Genomic DNA, 23,461 nt, shown 5'->3' on the forward strand with positions numbered 1-23,461 from the left:
TTATTTGTTTTATTTCGGATAGAATAAAAGCAGTTATTAATTTTTTAAAAAACATTTTTGGGACAATATTAATAGCTCCTTTAAGCAGAATTTTTTTTCGATAGTCTACAGAACAAACCATCATCATACAATGACTTGCCTAATTACCCTAACCTACCTAGTTCACCTTATTAACCTAGTTAAGCCTTTAAATGTCACTTTAAGCTGTATAGAAGTGTCTTGAAAAATATCAAGTAAAATACTATTTACTGTCATCATGACAAAGATAAAATAAATCAGATATTAGAAATAAGTTTTTAAAACTATTATGCTTAGAAATGTGCTGAAACAATCTTCCCTCCATTAAACAGAAATTGGGTAAAAAAATAAACTGGGGCGCTAATAATTCAGGGGGGCTAATAATTCTGACTTCAACTGTATATGTGTGTGTGTGTGTGTGTATATATATATATATATATATATATATATATATATATATATATATATATATATATATATATATATATATATATATATATATATATATATATATTCTAATATTATTTTGCAATAAAATTGTAAACATTATACAGTAATACATATTTATATAAAGTGCAAAAAATATTTTGTTATTTTATTATTAATATTATTATTATTATTATTATTATGTGAATCAGGTTTTTTTGTGTGCTAATATAAAAAGTAATGTCATATTTTACAGTATAAACACCCCCATGTGTTTTTCAAATTCATAACCCTAACATCCACTGATCAATATGAACATGCACATGTGTTTATTTCCCCACCAGGATCTGGACGTGGGCGCTCGGCACGTCCGCTTGTATGTGAACAGCACTCTGGTCTTCGAGGGGCAGCTGGAGAAAGGTTGCGGCAACCAGGTCTTCGACTACAGCACCACCATTGACCTCCAGGAACCACAATTCCCAGAATGCACCTCTCCAAACCCTGTCTCCTCAGCACACAGTCTGCAAGACCATGACCCTCAGGAAGCTGAAATAGAAGAAACGATCCAGGAGAGCCTCATAAACCCGGACACCTGCCAGACGGAAATGCAAAGAGACTCTCTAGAAATAAACACTCCTCCTTTAGACCTCACCTCACACTCAGGACGGAAGCAGGAGATTTTGGAGCCGATGAAGACTGTGACCACGCAACCATCCTCCAGCCGAGTTCCTCACTGGCTGCAGCCGCTCGGAGCAGATCAATCCGAAGCGTCTGGAGAAAAAGAGCGCCCTCCATGGCTCCGGACGTCTGAACACAAATCTAAACGCTCGGTTCTTCCTGAGATCTCCTGCAATCCGGTGCGTGCCTGCAAAGAGGGCCCACATAGAACCGCGTCTGCTGAGTTCAGCTCTGATTCGCTGGATCTGGACTCTGATTTGGGGCTGGAGAACAGGTCGGAGGTCAAACAGGAGCGGGACGAGCAGCACTTGAGCCAGCGGCTGGAGCAGGGTTTGGATCTGTGGGATGAGCAGAGAGCGGAGAGACCCGTCAGTGGACGGAGAGGTTCAGCTCGAGCAGTCAGTAAAACACAGCCAGATCACAGCAGTGATGTCATCATGACAGGTGCATTTCTAAATACTTTGCAGAGCATGCATTGCATTCAGTGAACAGCATGGTCATTTTTCAATGATTTCTGCTAAATAATTGCAAACGATTTTTAAGTGTTGAATTTAAACAAAGAAATTAATTATATTAATGTTCAGCCTAATTTGTTCGTTTAAATTCAGCCCAAATAAATTGTTAATAACCAGTTATCTTAAAAAAATGAGTAAATCCAAGGAATAATCCAAGGAATAGACTCTACTAAAGCATACAGATACAGTAAAATGTTACCATAATTGACCATGATATGTAAAACAAATATGCAGATCTTGAGGACACATGATTAGCCCTTGATTACACTGAATGCGTTTATTACAATGAGGAGCACTGCTTATATTTCCTTTAACCACCGGCTGCACATCGCATTTTTGTTGTTGCATTCAGTGCGCCTGTAGTAGAAAAAAGACAGCCCCGAGCGGAAAAAAACCATCCTACATCAGTCACGTCTTTTTCATTCTTCAGATCGTATAGAATCTGAGTTATAAAAATCCACACAAGGAGGTTATTATTCAGCCAATAATATTCAGTTGAAGTCGGAATTTTTAGCCCCCCTTTGAATTTTTTTTATATTTCCCAAATGATGTTTAGCAAAGCAAGGGAATTTTCACAGTATGTCTGATAATATTTTTTCTTCTGGAAAAAGTCATTTTTATTTTATTTCTGCTAGAATAAAAGCAGTTTTTTTTTATTTTTAAACACTATTTTAAGGTCAAAATTATTAGCCCCTTTAAGCTATACTTTTCGATAGTCTACAGCAGGGGTTCCCAAACTTTTCAGCCTGCGACCCCCAATATGATGATGCCAGTGACTCGCGACCCCCAATATCCTGGTTATGAATACAGAAACCTTGCATGCAATGTCACACACACACACACACACCAATACACCCAGGGATATTCTTCGTTTAATGTCAGTGCGGTAAATGGGCCAGAAACTTTAACCTGGTGTTATAAAATCAATCTGCTGCATCTGACTCTATTGCTGTGTCTTTAATATAATGTAATTACCACTGGGGTCGCAATCCAATAGAACTAGTAACTATAAGCTACTATAGTAACTATATAGTAATTATAAACAACTATATTTTTTCTCTTCTGTTGGTTATGGATAAAATATGGTCATTCCTATATGATTTAATAATAATAAATAGATTTTTTTAAATCACCAGGTGACCCCCCCTTCATTGTCCCGCGACCCCTCGAGAGGTCCCGACCCCCACTTTGTGAACCCCTGGGGCCTCATGTATCAACGCTGCGTACGCACAAAAACATTGCGTACGCAAGGTTTCACGCTCAGAATCGCTCACGTTTGGATTTACTAACAATGAACTGAACGTGGGAATGTGCGCAGGTTCACGGCAGCTTTTTGGCAGGCGTACGCACATTTTTTGTGCGTGTCTGTTTTATTTCCATTGGCGACTCCTAGAGGCAGTTGTGTTAAATTCATCTCTACAAAGTGTCTGAGCCTTGCAATGGCAGCTGTATGAGACGGGTTCATCTAGCAGGTATATAAGGTTTCCATACCATACAGTTGACAAGCTAAACATTAAAGAACAATTTGCAGTGGTCGCCTGTTTTCCCAATGTAATCTGAGCGATCTACCGCACGCACATTGCTATAAAGACACTATCTGAAGATGAATTTGCAAGCGTGAATCAGAAACATTTACATTCAATAAATGTGCAAATAAAATATGATGCACAAACTTATTAATGATTCCTACTAGTCTTTCTCGTGATAAATAGTAGGCAAAATATGATATGTAGCGGGGGGGGGGAAAGAAGAAAGAGTTCATCAGACGCTGGATTCGAGCCGAGTTCATGCTCGAACGTGTCAAAACATGATCACATGCGTCTTACGAGCGCGCCACTGAGACTGTTCAGAGTGCTGCAACAGTTTACAGATATAAACCAGACTATTTCTTTTTTAAATGCACTCAGTGCGATGTTCAGACCCAACTGTGTTAACCGCATCAGCTAAACTCTCCCACTCTATTTTTTTTTTCTTTTGTTGTTAATTCCGAAAAACAAACTTGCAAATAACACCGCTTTTCTCCGATCTACCTCCGAAAGCAGCACCTCCAATTCACATTCTGTTCAGAGTTTCTCTTTTTGCTTGCTTTTGCCATTGCTTTTTCGTTGGGTTTTGCCATTAGCATAGTCATTAGCATATTCATACGGGGGAGGAGGCAGGGAGGGGTTTTGCGCTCGTGCATGTTGCGCTCAGTTTCACGTTCATTCAGATGTACAAAAGAATATGCGTGAGATTCGGCGTACGCAGTGTTTCATACATCTGAATTTTTTTCTGCGTACGCACATTTACAGCTTTGTGCGTACGCAATGTTTTAGTAAGATTTCCACGCAAGTCTTCGTACATGAGGCCCCAGGTCTACAGAACAAACCTTCATTATACAGTAACTTGCCTAATTACCCTAACCTGCCTAGTTACCCTAATTACCCTAGTTAAGCCTTTAAATGCCACTTTAAGCTGTATAGAAGTGTCTTGAAGAATATCTGGTGAAATATTATTTACTGTCATCATGGCAAAGAGAAATTAAATCAGATATTGGAGATGAGTTATTAAAACTATCATGTGCAGAAATGTGTTGAAAAAATCTGCTCTCCGTTAAACAGAAATTAGAGAAAGAAAATAGCCAGGGGGGCGAATAATTCAGAGGGGCTAATAGTTCTGACTCAAGTGTACATATTATAATGTAAACGTTAGCCCTTCCAGTAGCAACCCCGTATTGGGAAAAATCCATGAAAAATCATTCACACACACACATACACTTTGGCCAATTTAGCTTAATCAATTCAGCGCATGTGTTTGGACTTGTGGGGGAAACTGGAGCACTCGGAGGAAACCCACGCCAACAAGGGGAGAACATGCAAACTCCACACAGAAATGCCAACTGACCCAGCCAGGACTCGAACCAGCAACCTTCTTGCTGTGAGGCCACAGTGCTAAGCACTGAGCCAGGGTGTTGCCCCTTAATTAATAATTTAATCGTAAATTTAATTATTTAAAAAATATTGTTACTATTATTTAGAGGGTGGCACAGTGGGTAGCACGATCGCCTTACAGCTAGAAGGTCACTAGGTCGAGTCCTGGCTGGGTCAGTTGATGTTTTTGTGTGGAGTTTGCATGTTCTCCCTGTGTTGGCGTGGGTTTGCTTCGGTTTCCCCCACAGTTCAAACACATGTGGTATAGGTGAATTGAACAAGCTAAATTGACCGTAGTTTATGTGTGAGAATAAGAGTATGGATGGGTGGTTTCCAGTGATGGGTTGCAGCTGGAAGGGCATCCACTGCGTAAAACATATGCTAGATAAGTTGGCGGTTCATTCCGCTGTGGCAACCTCTGATTGATAAAGGGACTAAGCTAAAAAGAAAATGAATTAATAATTATTCAGGAATGGTTCATTTTTATCCGGTTAATTTATTCAATATACATGACCAATTCTGTTGTGTGGAACAGTACACATGCAATATTTTAATGCAAACTAATTAAAACATTTTTATTTGTGTAAATGACAAAATCACAGAACTAATGCATTTAATGTCTTGTTAAATATGAAAATATATGGCGTAATTTTCGGTGCTCGTTTCAAAAATGAATTGCGCAGATAGGTTTGCAGCTAATCATCTCCTTTCTCCAGACTCTATTTCCTCTTGTTTCCACAGAGGAGAGCAGCCTATCATCATCATCAATGCGCAACAGACGACCCAAACCACCCTGGTGCCAATCAGACGACCCCTTAATGGAGTCCTGGGACTCTTTAACCAAGTTCAACCAGTGTCAGCGAGGGCGAATCTCCAACATGGGGCTGGAGGGAGATATTTTCGACGAGTTTCTTCAGCGTCAGTCTCGTCCCGCACCTGTAGCTGCTCAATCACCGGCTCTCCCAGATTCAGACGACCCTGAAGATGACCCTCACGAAGACTTCGAGATCCCGGTTCTCCCGCAGGGCCGACACCTCGTTTTTAACATACTCTCCACATGGGGTGACCGGCATTACGTGGGTCTGAATGGCATCGAGATCTTCTCCTCTAGCGGTGAGCCCATCACACCCGTCATTATCACTGCCGACCCACCCGATATCAACATTCTTCCTGCATACGGGAAAGACCCTCGAGTGGTCAAAAACCTGACCGACGGTGTCCACCGCACCCAAGACGACATGCACCTCTGGCTAGCTCCCTTCACGCCGGGACGCAGGCATGTGGTCTGCATGGATCTGGGTGGCAGGTGTTGCCTGGCTATGATACGGGTCTGGAATTACAACAAGTCCAGGATTCACTCGTTCAGAGGAGTCAGAGAGATGGAGATGCTTCTTGATGGTCGCTGCATCTTTCGTGGAGAGATCGCTAAAGCCTCTGGAACACTCTCTGGAGGTATGGAGCAACACACAGTTGAAGTCTGAGCAGATGTAAATGAAATTGAATGCCAGCGTAAATCTCATGCTTTGTTTGTGTCAGCACTGGATCAGTTTGGAGACACCATTCTCTTCACCACTGATGATGAGATCCTGGAGGCCATGGCGCAGTTTGATGACACTTTTGGCAATGAGATGGAGACGAGTGGACCGAGTGTAGAAGAAGAGGAGCTCCAGCGGCCGCAGACGGCTGACGGGGAAGGAGACGAGAGGCCGTTCACACAGGCCGGCTTCAGGAGCCACCAGATACCGGTGAGGAGCAGGCTTAAAGTCCACATGAAGCCGCGACCATGTTTTTTAAAAAAATATTATGATGCAGTTTCTAGAGAAATGGAATAGATTAAATGAGAAAACAGTGGGCGTGGCTTGTTTTTTTTCTACTGCAGCTGATTGGATGTAATAAAGTAAGACAATTCATCCAGAAAGATGGGGGAAAGGGTTTGGGGAGAGTTATTACAGCCTAACCGTACGTTCACACCGAAAGCGGCGAGAGCGTCCAAGTTCGCTCTGGCCGCCATGGTGACAACGCGGACTGCTTTCAGCTCCGGCGGCGAGAGCGTCAAAACCCGCTACATTGATCTCGTATTTAAAGGAGTCGTTGCAGCATATCAGTTCCATTCCTGCATAAAACATGTTTCTAGCATGAAAATGTTGCGCACTTCTTATCAAATTCATATAACAATGGAAGATCAAGTTGTGTGTGCCGTGTGGTGTGGCTTTGCTCTATTTATCCAATATGTGTCCATATGTCTGAAATATCCTGAAGCTAACGTTATACTGTTTTGTACTGTCACGTCGCGTGAGATTCCCACTTTTTAAAGATAAATATATATAACATTAATGCACATCAGTAACTTGCCAGTAACTTATTTAATGTATGTTCCTGTAAAAAAACATTGTAAATAATTGGAAATCCGGCGACGGCATTCATCAAACCCATCAAATCAAAGTTCACAGGTCTGTGTTCTCTGAACTCCTATCAAGAGATGGACGTCTTCATTCTGATTGCTTGCCGCCGAACCGCATCATAGCTCATTACCATAAAGTTGACTTGATTTCAACTCTTCTCGACGCCCATATCGCCCATATTGAAAATGAATGACTTCCGGCTACTTCGACGCTCTCGCCGCTTTCGGTGTGAACGTACGGTAACACCTATTCAGCTTCAGCGTCAACGCTTGACAGAAGGGGCGTGTCTGAAGTTGGGTCTGACGCAATCGTCATAGCAGCGTCAGCCAATGAAATTAGCCAGCAACAGGCCACTGTCTGAGCTGGTGTATTTGCATACAGCGATCTGATTGGCTGACGCTTCTGTCGGCGCTTGAAAAGTTGAGCAAGTCCCAACTTCTGCAGTGAGCAATGCCTCTGAAGCAGCGCCAAAGGATTCACAATGCAGTTCGCCAATGCCTGACGTCACCCATTCGAGTTAATGGGAAGCGTTGACCTTGACGCTCCGTGTAAATGAGACGTAGCAGACTTCTCCAGGGGTCTGTTCTTCGTAGGTGGATTTTTCAGTTAGTTGGATTTGGATATTGACGATTTGACATGATCCAGGATCGTTTCGTTCTTCAAAGCTGATCTGAGAGTTGTTGTCATAGCAACAGTTCTGCTGGCTCAAAGCTGGTCTGAAGTAGGTTCAATTCATATAAACAGGATTAGATCGGCTCAGTTCAAGCAAAGATAATACAGTAAGTATGTACTGAATTCTGATATTTTCTTACAGTAGTAGTTATATACACTTGGGAAAATAGTAAATATTTTTTAACTATGTATAAAAAATTATAGTTATTAATAAAATAAATAAAGTTATATATTAATAAAACTTATGCAATCTGCACCCCAAAAATGAAAGTACAAAGACTGCCACCTGGTGGTGCAAAGAGAAAACTTATTGATATAAATTTTTTAGATCACTTTAGTACAATTTATGTATGATAATAGACATGCACAATATGTGACTTTTTAAAAGCAATAACACATTTATGCAGTCATAAACAGGTTTTGACAGTTAATATGACGGTGATTTGATGCTTCACAAAAGTTGCAGACGCCTTTACCAATATCAAAATGCTTTTGGAAACAACCAGTTATTCTTTACACCGATTAAAAAACCGGCTACAATAATACTACTATAATGAGGAAAATCGGCTCTAACTGTAAAACTAAATAAATTGCTCTTGACACATGAAACGGCCAAGCATGCAGCCCACAACAAGGTGTACAGTTATAGCGTGTCATATTTAACACACCGTTTACTGCGAATTTGATGTAATTTAGCTCACATGGATAATTGCATATTAATCAGATGATGTCATTATCAGCCAATCATTGCATTGCTGATCATGATTTCGAGGATCGATAGATCAGTCCTTCACAACACAGATCAGTTCATCCTGACATTCTAATCTGATTCATGAACTTGTTTGAAGAACCAAATTAGCGAGAGATCAGTTATCAAGATGAACAGATCCAGGATCTGCCAAATCATCTTAGATCATTTAAGCGAGCTACGAAGAACAGACCCCTGCTCACCATTTCAGTTTGTTGTCAAAACTGACGGCTGTAGGGGCGTGGTTTAGTATGTTAGCCACGCCCAATACCTCAGACAGACGTAATCTGAGGATTTACCTGAGGATTTTTCTTTTAGGGGGGTAAATACTATTCACTGTAAAAGTTATTTAACTTTTATTATTTTTAACTAAAAGAAATAAGACTTTTAGCAGAAAAATAATATATTGGCCTCTTACATGATGCTGCAAATGTTAGTGTTGTAAAACTCTGGCTGTTTCTCAATATGCGTTCTTCAGCGGTCTTGCATTCTGGTGTTCTCGTGCAACGTCATCATCAGCTGCCTAAGTTCAGTTCCAATACTCAAGACCGCAAGTACGGAGGACGCGTGAAACTTCCCGGATGTGTTCTTAATATCGAGGACGCACTGATGCAGACTTGAGCACCGAACTCGCTCTGGAAGTCCCAGAAGTCATTGCGACTGGAGATGGGAAGCGCTGCATTTTATTTAGATTTATTATTAAAGTTTAGAGATGTCACTTATTTACCTCAGGAATTTCCCTAAATGAAACGGTGAAAGTAAACGTTACCATGAACATCTTAATAAAGGAATGAACACATTAAGGATGTTTGTTTGCTGAAATTCTTAATAAAATCAGTTTTATTTATATTGTGCAGATTATATTGATAATGTTTTTATGCAAAGTATATATTTTGAAGAGGGAAAAACAATAAATGGTTGTATGAATGCTGTAATGTTTAAATAATTTCCATTTAAAACGCGTGAAGGTCACATGACCATCAGGAAGAACGCAGCATCCCATTTTTTCAAAGGACTCGTTCTCTGCCCTCGCGGTCTCCTGAGTTCGTTCTTTCGTTCTACCTGGCAAGACCGGTCTCCACAAGAACGCAAGTCCGTTCTCTGCGTTCTTGGAATTGAGAAACAGCCATTGTTTACTGCTAATGTCAGATGGAGAAGGTCAAATCCATCAGAAAATAAAACCGTTATAAACACAGACTGAATCTAAAACCTCATGTTTCGTCATAGATGGATATGGAGTGTGTCCCTGCAGCAGAGCCCTGTGCTGATACTGGAGCTGGACTTTATACTGGCAGCAGTGAGTATCAATAAATCACTCAATAATCAATCAGTAGATCACTCAATGAACACACACACACCACTCATAGCTCAACAGACTGTTTGACCATTGTGCTGTCTTTTTCTTCGGCCCTATTATTCATTCATTCATTTTCCTTCAGCCTTAGCCTCTTTATTAATCAGGGGTCCCCACATCGTAATGAACTTATCCAGTATAGGTTTTACGCAGCGGATACCCTTCCAGCTGCAACCCATCACTGGAAAACACCCATACACACTCATTCACACACATACTTTAGGTACAGCTTAGCTTACCCAGTTGACCTATAGCGCATGTGTTTGGACTGTGGGGGAAACCGGAGCACCCGGAGGAAACCCACACCAACAGGTGAAGAACATGCAAACTCCACACAGAAATGCCAACTGACCCAGCGATAGCACAGGACCACTTCGCCACCCATAAAATAAGATTATTATTTAATATTATTATTATTACTACTACTAATACTCTTTAATATTATTATTAATTATAGTGCCACTACTACTACTATTTTTTAATTATTATTATTACTACTACTATTATTATTGTTATTATTATTATTATTACTACTACTATTATTATTATTATTGTTGTTATTATTATTATTATTATTGTTGTTATTAATACTACTACTACTACTATATTATTATTATTATTATTATTAATATACCTAATACTACTAATGTTAGTATTAATATTATTATTATTGTTATTAATTTTAATATACCTACTACTACTACTACTACTACTACTATCATTATTATTATTATTATTATTATTATTATTATTATTATTATTATTATTATACCTACTACTGTTATTATTATTATTATTAATAATATACCTACTACTACTATTATTATTATTATTATTAATAATATACCTACTACTACTATTATTATCATTATTATTATTGTTGTTGTTGTTGTTATTATTATTATTATTATTATTATACCTACTATTATTATTATTATAATTATTATTATTATTATTATTATTATTATTATTATTATTATTATTATTATTATTATTATTTATACACCTACTACTACTATTATTATTACTATTACTACTACTACTACTACTACTGCTGCTGCTACTGCTATTATTATTAATATTACTACTACTACTTTGAGTACATTCTTCTGGACATTATTTCCAAACTTTTATTGTGACTGGTTGTGTTAAAGTCATTCAAGTATTTTATTTCTATTTAATGTACATTATAAGCCCTTTTCCCTTTCCCAAGTGATGTTTAACAGGGACTTTTTCCACAGTATTTCCTGTTATACTTAATATTAATTATTTCTTTCAGTTTGGCTGGAATAAAAATATATAATTACAATATAAAATAATTTCTGCAGTCAGTATTATTAGCCCCCCTAGAGAAATTATTTTGGATTGGCTACAGAACAAACCACTGCTGTCCGATGAGTTTTATGATTAACCTTATTAACTTAAGCGCTGATCATTTTGTTTTCATGTGTGTACAGTATATGAAAACACTTCATTGAACAGGTATACATCACCTATATGCTATATAACCGCAGGTAAACTATGCTTATATATAATAAATTTAACTGTTAAATTAAATGCTACTAGTTAATTAGTTTACATTATTAGTAATTAATACATTTATGATAATTAATCACCTTTTCTTTTCCACTTTTGCAATGATGTGCATCTTTTATCAAGCTGTTTTGAAACATAATTATTGTAAAATCACTAAATAAATAAACTTGAATTGAGTATATGACATGACCGTAGTTAAATGGCTGCACTCAGCTTTGCATTGGTGTGTTTTACCTTGTGTGAGATGTGCTTCACAGGTTATCACTTTTTGTGTTTGCAGTTGTTCGGCTGAATGTGATGTCATCATGGGGTGACCCTCATTATGTGGGTCTGACAGGGTTGGAGGTCGTCGGTCAAGGGGGTGAGAGTATTCCTATTGACGTCTCTATGGTAACAGCGTCACCCCGTGATCTCAATGACCTTCCTGATTACAGCAATGACCTTCGAACTCTGGACAAGTCAGTGAATCTGGGTTTTTGCTTGAAGGGAGACAGCTGCAAACAGGAATTATTCATCAAATTGCCCATTGATTGTATTTTATTAACATCTACCCCTACCTCAACCCTCACAGTAATGTAAAAACAGTAATTTTACAGAGTTTTGTTGATATTGTTGATTAAATTACTCATTATATAGTATTTTATTAACATCTACCCCTACCTCAACCCTCACAGTAATGTAAAATCAGTAATTATACCATGCATTATTTATATTGTTTATTAAATTACCCATTAAGTTGTATCTTACTAACATCTACCCTACCCCAACCCTAAATAGAACCAAAACTGTAAGATAAAGTAATAAACAGTAATAATACAGTAATAATTGCAGGCAGCTAGCTTTCTGCAACTCTCACATGGTCGCCCACTAAAGCTAAGCAGGGCTGCGCCCGGTCAGTACCTGGATGGGAGACCTCATGTGAAAGCTAGGTTACTGCCGGAAGTGGTGTTAGTGAGGCCAGCAGGGGGCGCCCAACCTGTGGTCTGTGTGGGTCCTAATGCCCCAGTAAGCGACGGGGACTCTATACTGCTCAGTGAGAGCCGTCTTTTGGATGAGAAGTTAAACGTAGGTCCTGACTCTTTGTGGTCGTTAAAAATCCCAGGATGTCTATTGAAAAAGAGTAGGGGTTTAACCCCGGCATCTTGTCCAACTCTGCCCACTGGCCACTTTTCATCACTCTTTCATCACTTTTTCATGACTCTGTCTCCTCTCCACCAATCAGCCGGTGTGTGGTGTGCAGTCTGGCACAATATGGCTGCCGTCGTGTTATCCATGTAGATGCTGTACTGGTGGTCCATGTGTAAAGCACTTTGAGTGCCCAGAAAAGCAATATATAAATGTAAGGAATTATTATTATTATTATTAATACAGAGAATTATTCATCTTATTCATTAAATTACCAATTAAATTGTATTTTAAAACCAATACCTCTACCTCAAGCCTTTCAGAAATGTAGAAACAGTAATTGTACCATGTATTATTCATGTTATGTATTAAACTACCCATTAAATTGTATTTTATTAACATCTGCCCCTACCCTAACCCTCACAGTAATGTAAAAACAGTAATTATATAGAGTATTATTCATGTTATTTATTAAATTGAACATTATATTGTATTTTATTAAGGCCTACCTATAGCCCAACCCTAAACCCAATCAATACTAATGTAAAAACTGTAATTATACAGAGTTTTATTGATATTATTGATTTAAATTACCCATTAAATTGTATTTTATTAACATCTACCTCTATCCCAACCCTCACAGTAGTGTAAAAACATTAATTATACTGAGTATTATTCATATTATTGATTAAATTACCCATTAAATTGTATTTTATTAACATTTACCGCTACCCGATTCAGCACTGTAATGTAGTAAACAATAATTATACAGAGTATTATTCATATTATTGATTAAATTACCCATTAAATTGTATTTTATTAACATTTACCGCTACCCGATTCAGCACTGTAATGTAAAAACAATAATTATACAGAGTATTATTCATATTATTTATTAAATTACCCATTAAATAGTATTTTATTAACACCTACCCCACCCCAACCCTCGCAGTAATGTAAAAACAGTAACTGTACCGTGCATTATTTATATCGTTTATTAAATTACCCAATAAATTGTATTTTATCAACATCTACCTCTATCCCAACCCTCACAGTAGTGTAAAAACATTAATTATACCAAGTATTATTCATATTATTGATTAAATTACCCATTAAATAGTATTTTATTAACATCTACCCCTACCCCAACCCTCACAGTAATGTAAAAACAGTAACTGTACCATGCATTATTCATATTGTTTATTAAATTACACATTAAATTGTATTTAATTAAGGCCTACCCATAGCCCGACCCTAAACTCAACCCTCACAGTGATGTAAAAACTGTGATTAATGTTGTACAGTGACACCAACATTATGCTATATTGATGCGAGTATCAGCAGCTGTATCCCTTCTAGCCCTCTAAACTTCTTTCACTCTGTATATCAGATTTTAAAATGTATTTTCCACAATGCGTTCTTCTTCCTCTTTCAGGTTGTTTGACGGAGTGAACATCACGACAGACGATAAGCACATGTGGCTGATTCCCTTCACAGACGCTTCTGAACACACACTCACTGTGCAGTTCCCTCAGCCGCAGACCATCGCAGGGTTCAGAGTGTGGAACTACAACAAATCTCCTGAGGACTCCTACAGAGGGGTGAGGATGCCTTCTGGCCTTTATTATTCAGGAAAGATTACAGATGGGCAGAAATATTACATTTGAATATTTAAAGGGAGAGTTCACTCATTTACACAATATTTACTCACTTGTTCAAAACCTGTTTGACTTTCTTTCCTATGCTGAACACTTGAAGATATTTTGAAGAAAGCTGGAAACCTGTAACCATTGACTTCCATAGTATCTGTATTTTTAGTCCCTTATTTATCAGCGGTAGCCACAGTGGAATGAACCGCCATCTATTCTGGCATATGTTTTACGTTCTACTGCGTGTTTTATTTTGCATAACGATTACATGCCAGTTATTCGACTCGTCATGGTGTGATCTCCTGGCGCAAGTGTGTATTTTTACTAGAGATGCGCGGTTGGCGGTTATAGCTGCGGACTCCGCGGTTGACGTTACGAAAAAATAATATTTTAATTAAATTCGGGCGGGTGGCGGGCGGTTGTACTGTTTTTATAGGCATAGCTGGCGCACCAACAAAAAAGCCTAGGACTGACTTCACAGAATGGGAGGAGGAATCAGATACACTAATTCTGGATGAAGTACAGAAGTATTCCTCTACAAACTTCCGTATAGACGGATCAGCAGAGTAAAATCTACTTCCTTTTGGGAGAAATAAGGCCAGGCATTCCCACGACTACAGCACCTTTCCAAGAGAATTCTATGCATTTCAGCAACAAGTGCTGCGAGCGAGCGCTCCTTCAGTGCAGCAGGCCGCATTATAGTGGCTATGCAGGCGCTCCCGTCTGAATCCTGACACAGATGCTGTTTTATTTCTGCATTGTGCCAAGAAAAAATCAAACTAGACCTAAGGTCAGGCATATTAAACCAATTAGCCTATGTTATTTAGGCTACACATATGTTCAATATAAACTTTTGAGTTCGGTCAGCTGATAATTTTACGTTCATATTGGTTTAGCCTATTCTATTCTAGACATGTTGGCCTCGCTTTTACGTTCCGAGGCTGAGGTCATTTTGCCAGAATTTCTTTGTCGCAACTTTAATGGCGTAGTATTTCGTTATGCTTCAAGTTTGAGGGGAATGGGGATGATCCTCCATGGGTTATTGGGGCACTTGTCATACATGCACTTTAGCCTGGTCAGACTTTATGTTCGCTCAAAGAGGGATGGCATATCTATTTTTCTAATTTAATTTCTAATTGTGGGGGTGACTGAGCCTACAAGGTTTAGGCACGATATGACGTTTTTATTAAAACTTTTTTCAACTGTTTGCCAAAGCATGCGACTATAGCCTATGCCTACATTAAGATATTTATGTTAATATTTTTTTACTGCCTGTTGTTTCTTTTGGCATATAAAATAGATATTGTCTGATAGAGATATCAATAAAGGTTCATCTGTGTCGCAGAACTGTGTTGTTTCCGATTTCTACAAGCTCAATAACATCTACAGCAAAAAATAAAAAATAAATAAATAAAAAAATTGTCGAAAAACTGTGCCCATTAATTAGATGTGCAAGGCAAGCAGATACGTTTTTGGGGTTGCTATGGACAACTACAAATGTAAACATTATTAGGCTATAATGTAAATGACTTATTATTCTATCTATTTACTAAAAAATAAAGTGAAATAGGCATTTAGTAGTAGGCTAAATAGCAGCATGTTGAAATGATGTGTCAATGCGTTTTCTATTAGACTACAATAAAAAAAGTTGTATAGTACAGTGCGTTTAATTTAGGCTATTTATTTATTTTTGTCCCTGTGCGCTGATTGGAGACGGAGTTCACTGCTGATATTCTGAGAGCTCGGGTGCTTCTCATTTCTTATTTGTGCATCCTCGTTTCCTTTCCTTGCTTTCTTTCCTCGTGTTTCCACCCCACCGGGATAACGGTACGAGGGAAGGACGCAAGGAAAAGACTGAAGGACCGAGGAATCGAATCAAGTAAAAAGACACGTCCTCGTATCTTTAGCGTCACTTCAAAGCGTCGTCAATTAATGACTTGCACGTTTGGATTAACTGCATGTCTACATTAAAGTCATTCTCTATTCTATAATGATCAATAAAGAAACATTCATTTAATAATAAAAAGGAGAAAGCCATTCAAATAAAGAGCCCAATCAGCAGATGGCGGGCGGGTGCGGTTTTAAAAATTGGTCAAAAATGTTACTGCGGATGGATGGCGGACGGATGATGAGTTTTGTCATGCGGTTGCGGATGAAATAATAGCCCATCCGCGCATCTCTAATTTTTACTCATGCGCCCCTGTGTGTTACCTCCAGGTGAAGGTTGTGCATGTGTTCCTGGATGGAGTGTGCATTTCTCCACTGGAGGGTTTCCTCATTCGCAAGGGTCCAGGGAATTGCCACTTTGACTTCGCGCAGGAGCTTCTGTTCATAGATTATCTTCAGTCAAACCCCAACAGCGCCGCCCACAGCAGATCACTCACTGCAGACGACACACACCGGTACAACTGAGTTTGGATATTCTTTTTTTTTTTTTGTTAAAGGTCCAGTGAAATAAAAATAATGTGTTTTAGATGTTAGTATCAGTATTTTAGTGTGACAAAATTCACATTTAGAAGATACAAAACTGATAGAAAGTTCTCATCAAATCTCCTGACCAATCAAATGCTCTCTAGTATCTGACATGCTCCGCTACACCTCTCGTTTGCTTTTATTTGATGCGCTTGAGCTCAAACATTCTCACTGGTAGAGCTGTAATAAAAACAGACACTGTTTTTTGAAGGGAATGAGCTACTGTATAATTTATACCAGTGTTTCTCAACTAATAATAATAATAATGATTCCTAACATATATATAGCGCTTTTCTAGGCACTCAAAGCACTTTACACACACTGGGGATGATCTCCTCATCCACCATCAGTGTGCAGCATCCACCTGGATGACTTGACGACAACCATTTTGCTCCAGACCACACACCAGCTGATTGGTGGAGAGGAGACAGTGATGAAGCCAATTATGATATGGGGAGGGTTAGGAGGCCATGATGGACAGAGGCCAGTGGGCAAATTTGGATGCCGGGGTTAAACCCCTACTCTTTTTCGAAGGACATCCTGGGATTTTTAACGACCACAGAGAGTCAGGACCTTGGTTTAACGTCTCATCCGAAAGACGGCGCTTACTGAGCAGTATAGAGTACCCGTCACTATACTGGGGCATTAGGACCCACACAGACTAGAGATCTGCGCGGGACTAAATTTTGAATCCTGCTCCCGCCTGCACCCGCCAGGTTTTAGCCCGAACTGGACAGCTCCTGCTTACATTCAGCATTTGTTGTCCCGCTACCCGACCCGGCCCGTTTTCTACCCGCCGCACCGCATCCCGCTAAAGAGTGGGGGAGAACAAAGCCGAAAACCACCCAGCTATACAGAGTCCAAACAGCCCATAACAAGCTGTCTGTATAAACACACACACACACATAAGCACCAAGCACACACACACAGACAAAGCTCTCTCTCTCTCTCTCTCTCTCTCTCTCTCTCTCTCTCTCTCATTCGAGCGCGCGCGCACTAACACACACACACACACACACACACATAAGCACTAAGCACACACACAGGCAAAGCTCTCTCATTCGCGTGCGCACACACACACACACACACCTCTCATTCGTGCGTGCGCACACACACACCTCTCATTCGTGCGTGCGCACACACACACACACACAGCAACAAACAAGCTAAACACAGCATCGCGCTATTTCATTTACACACATACATACGCGTGCTCACTCGGGAGTTGAAAGCGATATTGCTAGACGGCCTGCTACCATCCCAAATTAATTCCAAAACCGGCCGCTCGCGCGCTTTATTCGGAAATTTATTCCCGCGCCGCAGAAGTCTGGTCGGGCAGACCTCTAACACAGACCGCAGGTTGGGCGCTCCCTGCTGGCCTCACCAACACCACTTCCGGCAGCAACCCAGCTTTCCCATGTGGTCTCTCATCCAGGTATTGACCTGGCGCAGCCCTGCTTAGCTTTAGTGGGTGACCATGTGAGAGTTGCAGAAAGTTAGCTGCCGGCAACTACTTTCCTGGAGGACCACCAACACTGCTTGTTTTGGATGTCTCATTTGTCTGTCACACCCATTACAGGTCTTTCAGTCTCTGTTAATGAGCTGATGATCTGAATCAGGTGTGTTTGATTAAGGAGACATGGAAAATGTGCTGGTGGTCCTCCAGGAACGTGGTTGAGAAACACTGCTGTATATTCTTTCTTCATGTTTCAATTGAGATTACGTCAGACCAGGGCTGGAGTGGGACTCTTTTTCAGCCCTGGAGTTTCAAGCCTCAGGCCGGCCCACCTCAGTTCACCACTGACTATATTAAAATAAGGTCATTTCCAACTCAGTTTCTAATTACACTATCACGTCTTTTTTTGAGAAAACAGCTGTTTTAGAAATTCAAATGTTCAAAAACCCTTACAGTATTATATGTCTTAACAATAAACATGAAAAAAAACAAGTCGCTCAGACGAGGTCCGAACCCGGGTTGGCTGCATCATAACCTAACATGCTAACCACTCAACCCCAACAGCTGTACATTTAATGGTGACTTATCTAGTTATATCATCATTAACCTGCAGGCTGCATCTTGCTCTCGAGGCTACGGGTGAATAGATAAAAAGAGCAGAGCTGCGGTAAAATAATGAATAAGAAGGCTGTGGTCAAGTAAATAAATAAATTATTTTTAAAAAGTGTGACTGCTGAGAGCAACAGATTCTGGAACTAGGGACACCGGCCCTCGCGGCCAAAAAATGGACTGGCCCACCATGAATTCTCCCGGTCCTCCCGATTAGCCAAACCGGGCCTGCATCAGACACTGAATAAAAATGCATGTTTCAAAGCCCTTCACTGGACCTTTAAAGAAATATTTCACCCAAAATTGAAAATTAAAATTCGCTCTGCCTCAAGCCGTTCCCATGTATATGACTTTTGTTATGACTTTTTAAATGTTATCCTGGCTCTTCCATGCTTTATAATTGTGTTGCATAGTGACTTTTATTTTGAAGCTTTTAAAATATGCATAAAACTGTCATCAAACTATCTTGTATACCCCATGGGGTTACCGTACGTCCTATGAAGTGAATGTACATGTAGTTGTAAGATAGATTTTACATTTTTTTAATTAGTAACTCCAATGACTCCAAGACTTTAAATTGTATTTTATTAAGGCCTACCCATAGCCCAACCCCAAACCCAACTCTCAGTACTGTAGTAAACAGTAATTATACAGAGTTTTATTAATATTATTAAAACACAGTAATTATTAGTAATTATTAGTATTATAAAAACAGTAATTATATAGAGTATTATTCATGTTATTTATTAAATTACCCATTATATTGTATTTTATTAAGGCCTACCCATAGCCCAACCCTAAACCCAATCAATACTAATGTAAAAACTGTAATTATACAGTTTTATTGATATTATTGATTTAAATTACCCATTAAATTGTATTTTATTAACATCTACCTCTATCCCAACCCTCACAGTAGTGTAAAAACATTAATTATACCAAGTATTATTCATATTATTGATTAAATTACCAATTAAATTGTATTTTATTAACATTTACTGCTACCCGATTCAGCACTGTAATGTAGTAAACAATAATTATACAGAGTATTATTCATATTATTTATTAAATTACCCATTAAATTGTATTTTATTAACACCTACCCCACCCCAACCCTCGCAGTAATGTAAAAACATTGATTATACCATGCATTATTTATATTATTGATTAAATTACTCATTAAATTGTATTTTATTTACATCTACCTCTATCCCAACCCTCACAATAGTGTAAAAACATTAATTATACTGAGTGTTATTAGTATTATTTAATAAAGTACACATTAAATTGTATTTTACTAACCCCAACCCTAAACCCAACCCTCACAGTGTAAAAACATCAATTATACCATGCATTATTTATATTATTGATTAAATTACCCATTTCATTGTATTTTATTAACATCTACCCCTACCTCAACCCTCACAGTAATCTAAAAACTGTAATTATTGTTGTACAATAACACAAATATTATGCCACTGTATATTAATGTGAGTATCAGCAGCTTTATCCCTTCTAGATCTACTTCTAAACTTCTTTCACTCCTCATATCAGCTTTTAAAATGTATTTTAAATGTGTAAGGTACATTCAATATTGGTTATAAACAGGAATTAATTATTACGCTGTTTGTTTACCATAGAAGTCAAACTGTGAACTATCAACCTTTACCATCAGAGATCAGTGATTGGAGTTTATAATTCAACAATTGCATATAATTCTGTTACCAAAACACACTGATATGCTTCATAAGGTTACTGTGACTGCGTTTGTGCTCTTTTTGAAGCATCAAAATAAAAGTCACTTTCCAACACCTTTAAACAGCATGCAAGAATGAGGATCAAATGTCAACCTACTCTGACTGTGTTCAAAAAAGTCGTGTACACTGGCTATGGCTCGAGGGAGGAGTAAATTATGGGGTGGTTTTCATTCTTGGGTGAACTTTTAAACGTGGCATGTGGTGATTTGTCTGTTTGTGTGTGTTTTCAGGGCTGGGAACCGGAGAGCTGAGATGGCCAGTATGGATTATGAAGCTCCATTAATGCCGTGTGGATGTATCCTTACTTCTGCTTATAGTTACATAGTTTATTACACCGTTTTAAATATGCTGTTGATTCTTGTGTTAGATACCAAATGAAAAGCAGTAACTAGTCATAAATAAAACATATATCTCCCAGCCATTTAAGTAAAAATAATTATATTTTTATATGCATGTCAAATGAAATGCACAAAAAAAGATGATATAATTCATGTAACATAACATAATGCTGATACTAGGGGGTCTTAAATGTTTGATTCTGATTGGCTGATGAATACTCTTTAAGGCGTGCAGGCTAAAGTAAAGGCAGGTTTTGAAAGCAGTACAGAGTTAGTTCAACAGCTACAACAGTCAAAAATCACATCAAAACACAACTGAAGGCTTTGGTTGTGATGTGTAAGACCCTTGTACTACACAGAGGAGCAGTTTGAGGACAGAAACCTGACTAATAAAGCCTCAAATACAACATGTGACTGAAGCTGCAGGAACCAAAGTATACTGTAAACTGATTAATTAACCCCCGATCTGTTGAATTATTAGAAATAATGCACAAGAAGGTCGCTGGTTCTAGTCCCGACTAGGTCAGTTGACATTTCTGTGTGGAGTGTTATCCCTTTGTTGGGGTGGGTTTCCTCCGGGTGCTCCGATTTGCCCCCCAAGTCCAAAGATGTGGTATAAGTGAATTGAATTGTTGGGTTTTAGCATTGAAGGGCATCCGCTGCGTAAAACATATGCTGGATTTGTTGGTGGTTCATTCTGCTGTGGCAACCCCTGATAAATAAAGAAACTAAGCCGAAAAGAAAATTAAATGACAACCACTTTGCTTCACCAGGTGTGCATTATTTTTTAACAGCCTGTAATCTATGGAAGGTAAATCCTGCCAATTTTAAATAAATCAAATAAACATTGGAAATGAAAAATGAAAATCAGATTAACAATTTCATTTTAAAACACTGTTCGCAAAATATCTGCCAAAATTGAAAATGAAATTAAATATTTCATTTTTATTTTCACTTTGACAACACATCGTCCGTCAAATTGATAATTAAAATGAAGTTGCCGATTTAACATTTCATTTTCACTGCATTTCCGCATCAAGACTGCCAATATTAAAATGAAAAGCCAAACTGAAAAATAAAATGCAAACACAATTTTTACAAAGCGTGTTATTAATGTTCACGCTATAATAGTGACACAATTCAAATGAAAATGTAAATTTAAGCTTTCCTTTTATTGACACTTTTTCATTTCAGTTTTCATTTTCGATTTCATTTTTCAACTTAAAGCTGTATGCAAAGCCTATGCTAATCAGTGGGAGGGGCGTATACAAGTGACGTCGAGTGCTTTCACACACAGAGCCCGAGGAAGCATGGTTTTGATGGATGGGACAGCGTGAGTTACTAGTGTAAATACAGTATAACAGAAGTAAAATGGCAAAAACTGTTAGCCAGCTTTTACGTGAAGCAGCTGCTGCATTGGTAGAGCAAGAGGAACAGGGGACACAGGAGAACCAAACGTCAAACTTCCGTCCCGCAGCAGAAGTTGAGGGCTTCCTCGGTGGGCAGAGAAACTGCATCGTAAGTGCGGTAGGCCTTGTAATGAAGTCGTATAGTATACTGTATTAGGTCTTGTGACGTTAACAACTTGTTAGTACTAAAATCATTGAAAGACCGCTAAATCAGCTCAGTAAAGTTGGTTTTATGTTTGATATTCGCCACAGTCATGCAAGCAGTGTTAGGGATCATCTGTTATACTGTATTTACACTAGTAACTCACGCTGTCCCATCCATCAAAACCATGCTTCTGCCCTCGGGCTCTGTGTGAAAGCACTCGACGTCACTTGAATACGCCTCTCCCACTGATTAGCATAGGCTTTGCATGCAGCTTGAAGTTGAAAATGAAATCGAAAATAAAAAAGTGTCAATAAAAGGAAAGCTTAAATTTACATTTTCATTTGAATTGTGTCACTATTATAGCGTGAACATTAATAACACGCTTTGTAAAAATTGTGTTTGCATTTTATTTTTCAGTTTGGCTTTTCGTTTTAATATTGGCAGTCTTGATGCGGAAATGCAGTGAAAATGAAATGTTAAATCGGCAACTTCATTTTAATTATCAATTTGACAGGGACGATGTGTTGTCAAAGTGAAAATGAAAATGAAATAATTTAATTTCATTTTCAATTTTGGCAGATATTTTGCGAACAGTGTTTTAAAATGAAATTGTTAATCTGATTTTCATTTTCATTTCCAATGTGTTTTTTGATTTATTTAAAATTGGCAGGATTTACCTTCCATAGTAATCAGCTATGATTTACATTAATTAAATAATGCATATGTATTGTTATGCATTACATTTGATTAGAAATATTTATAGCCGGCAAATATTTTCAATTCATCAGCCATTGGCAAGTATGATCAATGCATACAAATTGCACCTACATACCCTGGAAATATACATACACCTATGTACCCTACATTTTCTTTTGTAAAGTTTAGTTTGATCTCACAGAAAGAAATGTTTATAGCTGAACATTTAGCTAAAAGCAATTTTTTTTGTTAGTTTTATGTAATTTTTGATATAACCGTACATCAAAACTAACATTTTTTCAGATTTTTCCTGTGTTGGATCATTCCTGTGTGCATTTATGATCTAACCTGAGCCCATAGGATAACGAGGCTACTTTGTTTTAACAGTTTCGTATAAGTTTATTATTAATGAATAGGATTTTTTTCAGGTATTAAATATGAATTCCCTTACCTAATTATGAATAGTCACTGATGCATGAAGAGATTATATGAAAACACATAAGATATTAGACATTCATATGACAATAGACACCATTTACCAAGATAT

At 38.3% G+C, this 23,461-nt stretch overlaps 1 protein-coding gene across 9 annotated transcripts in view; it reads left to right on the top strand.

Annotated features, from left to right (window-relative positions):
- Window positions 1-23,461, top strand: part of katnip (katanin interacting protein) — a 1,410,884-nt gene that overhangs the window by 26,485 nt on the left and 1,360,938 nt on the right. For all 9 annotated transcript variants that reach the window (XR_015525275.1, XR_015525276.1, XM_087309978.1 and 6 more), the window contains 8 exons: window positions 789-1,566; window positions 5,288-5,998; window positions 6,083-6,291; window positions 9,596-9,665; window positions 11,539-11,716; window positions 13,819-13,984; window positions 16,250-16,434; window positions 20,557-20,621. Coding sequence is in view for 7 of the 9 variants with exons in the window: in XM_087309978.1 (XP_087166104.1) it covers window positions 789-1,566; window positions 5,288-5,998; window positions 6,083-6,291; window positions 9,596-9,665; window positions 11,539-11,716; window positions 13,819-13,984; window positions 16,250-16,434; window positions 20,557-20,621 (2,362 nt within the window). In the remaining 2 variants the exon portion in view is untranslated. The remainder of the gene's footprint in view (window positions 1-788; window positions 1,567-5,287; window positions 5,999-6,082; window positions 6,292-9,595; window positions 9,666-11,538; window positions 11,717-13,818; window positions 13,985-16,249; window positions 16,435-20,556; window positions 20,622-23,461) is intronic.

The sequence above is a fragment of the Danio rerio genome, chromosome 24, assembly GCF_052040795.2.
Source record: "Danio rerio strain M-AB ecotype USA chromosome 24, GRCz13ab, whole genome shotgun sequence".
Classification (NCBI taxonomy): Eukaryota; Metazoa; Chordata; class Actinopteri; order Cypriniformes; family Danionidae; genus Danio; species Danio rerio.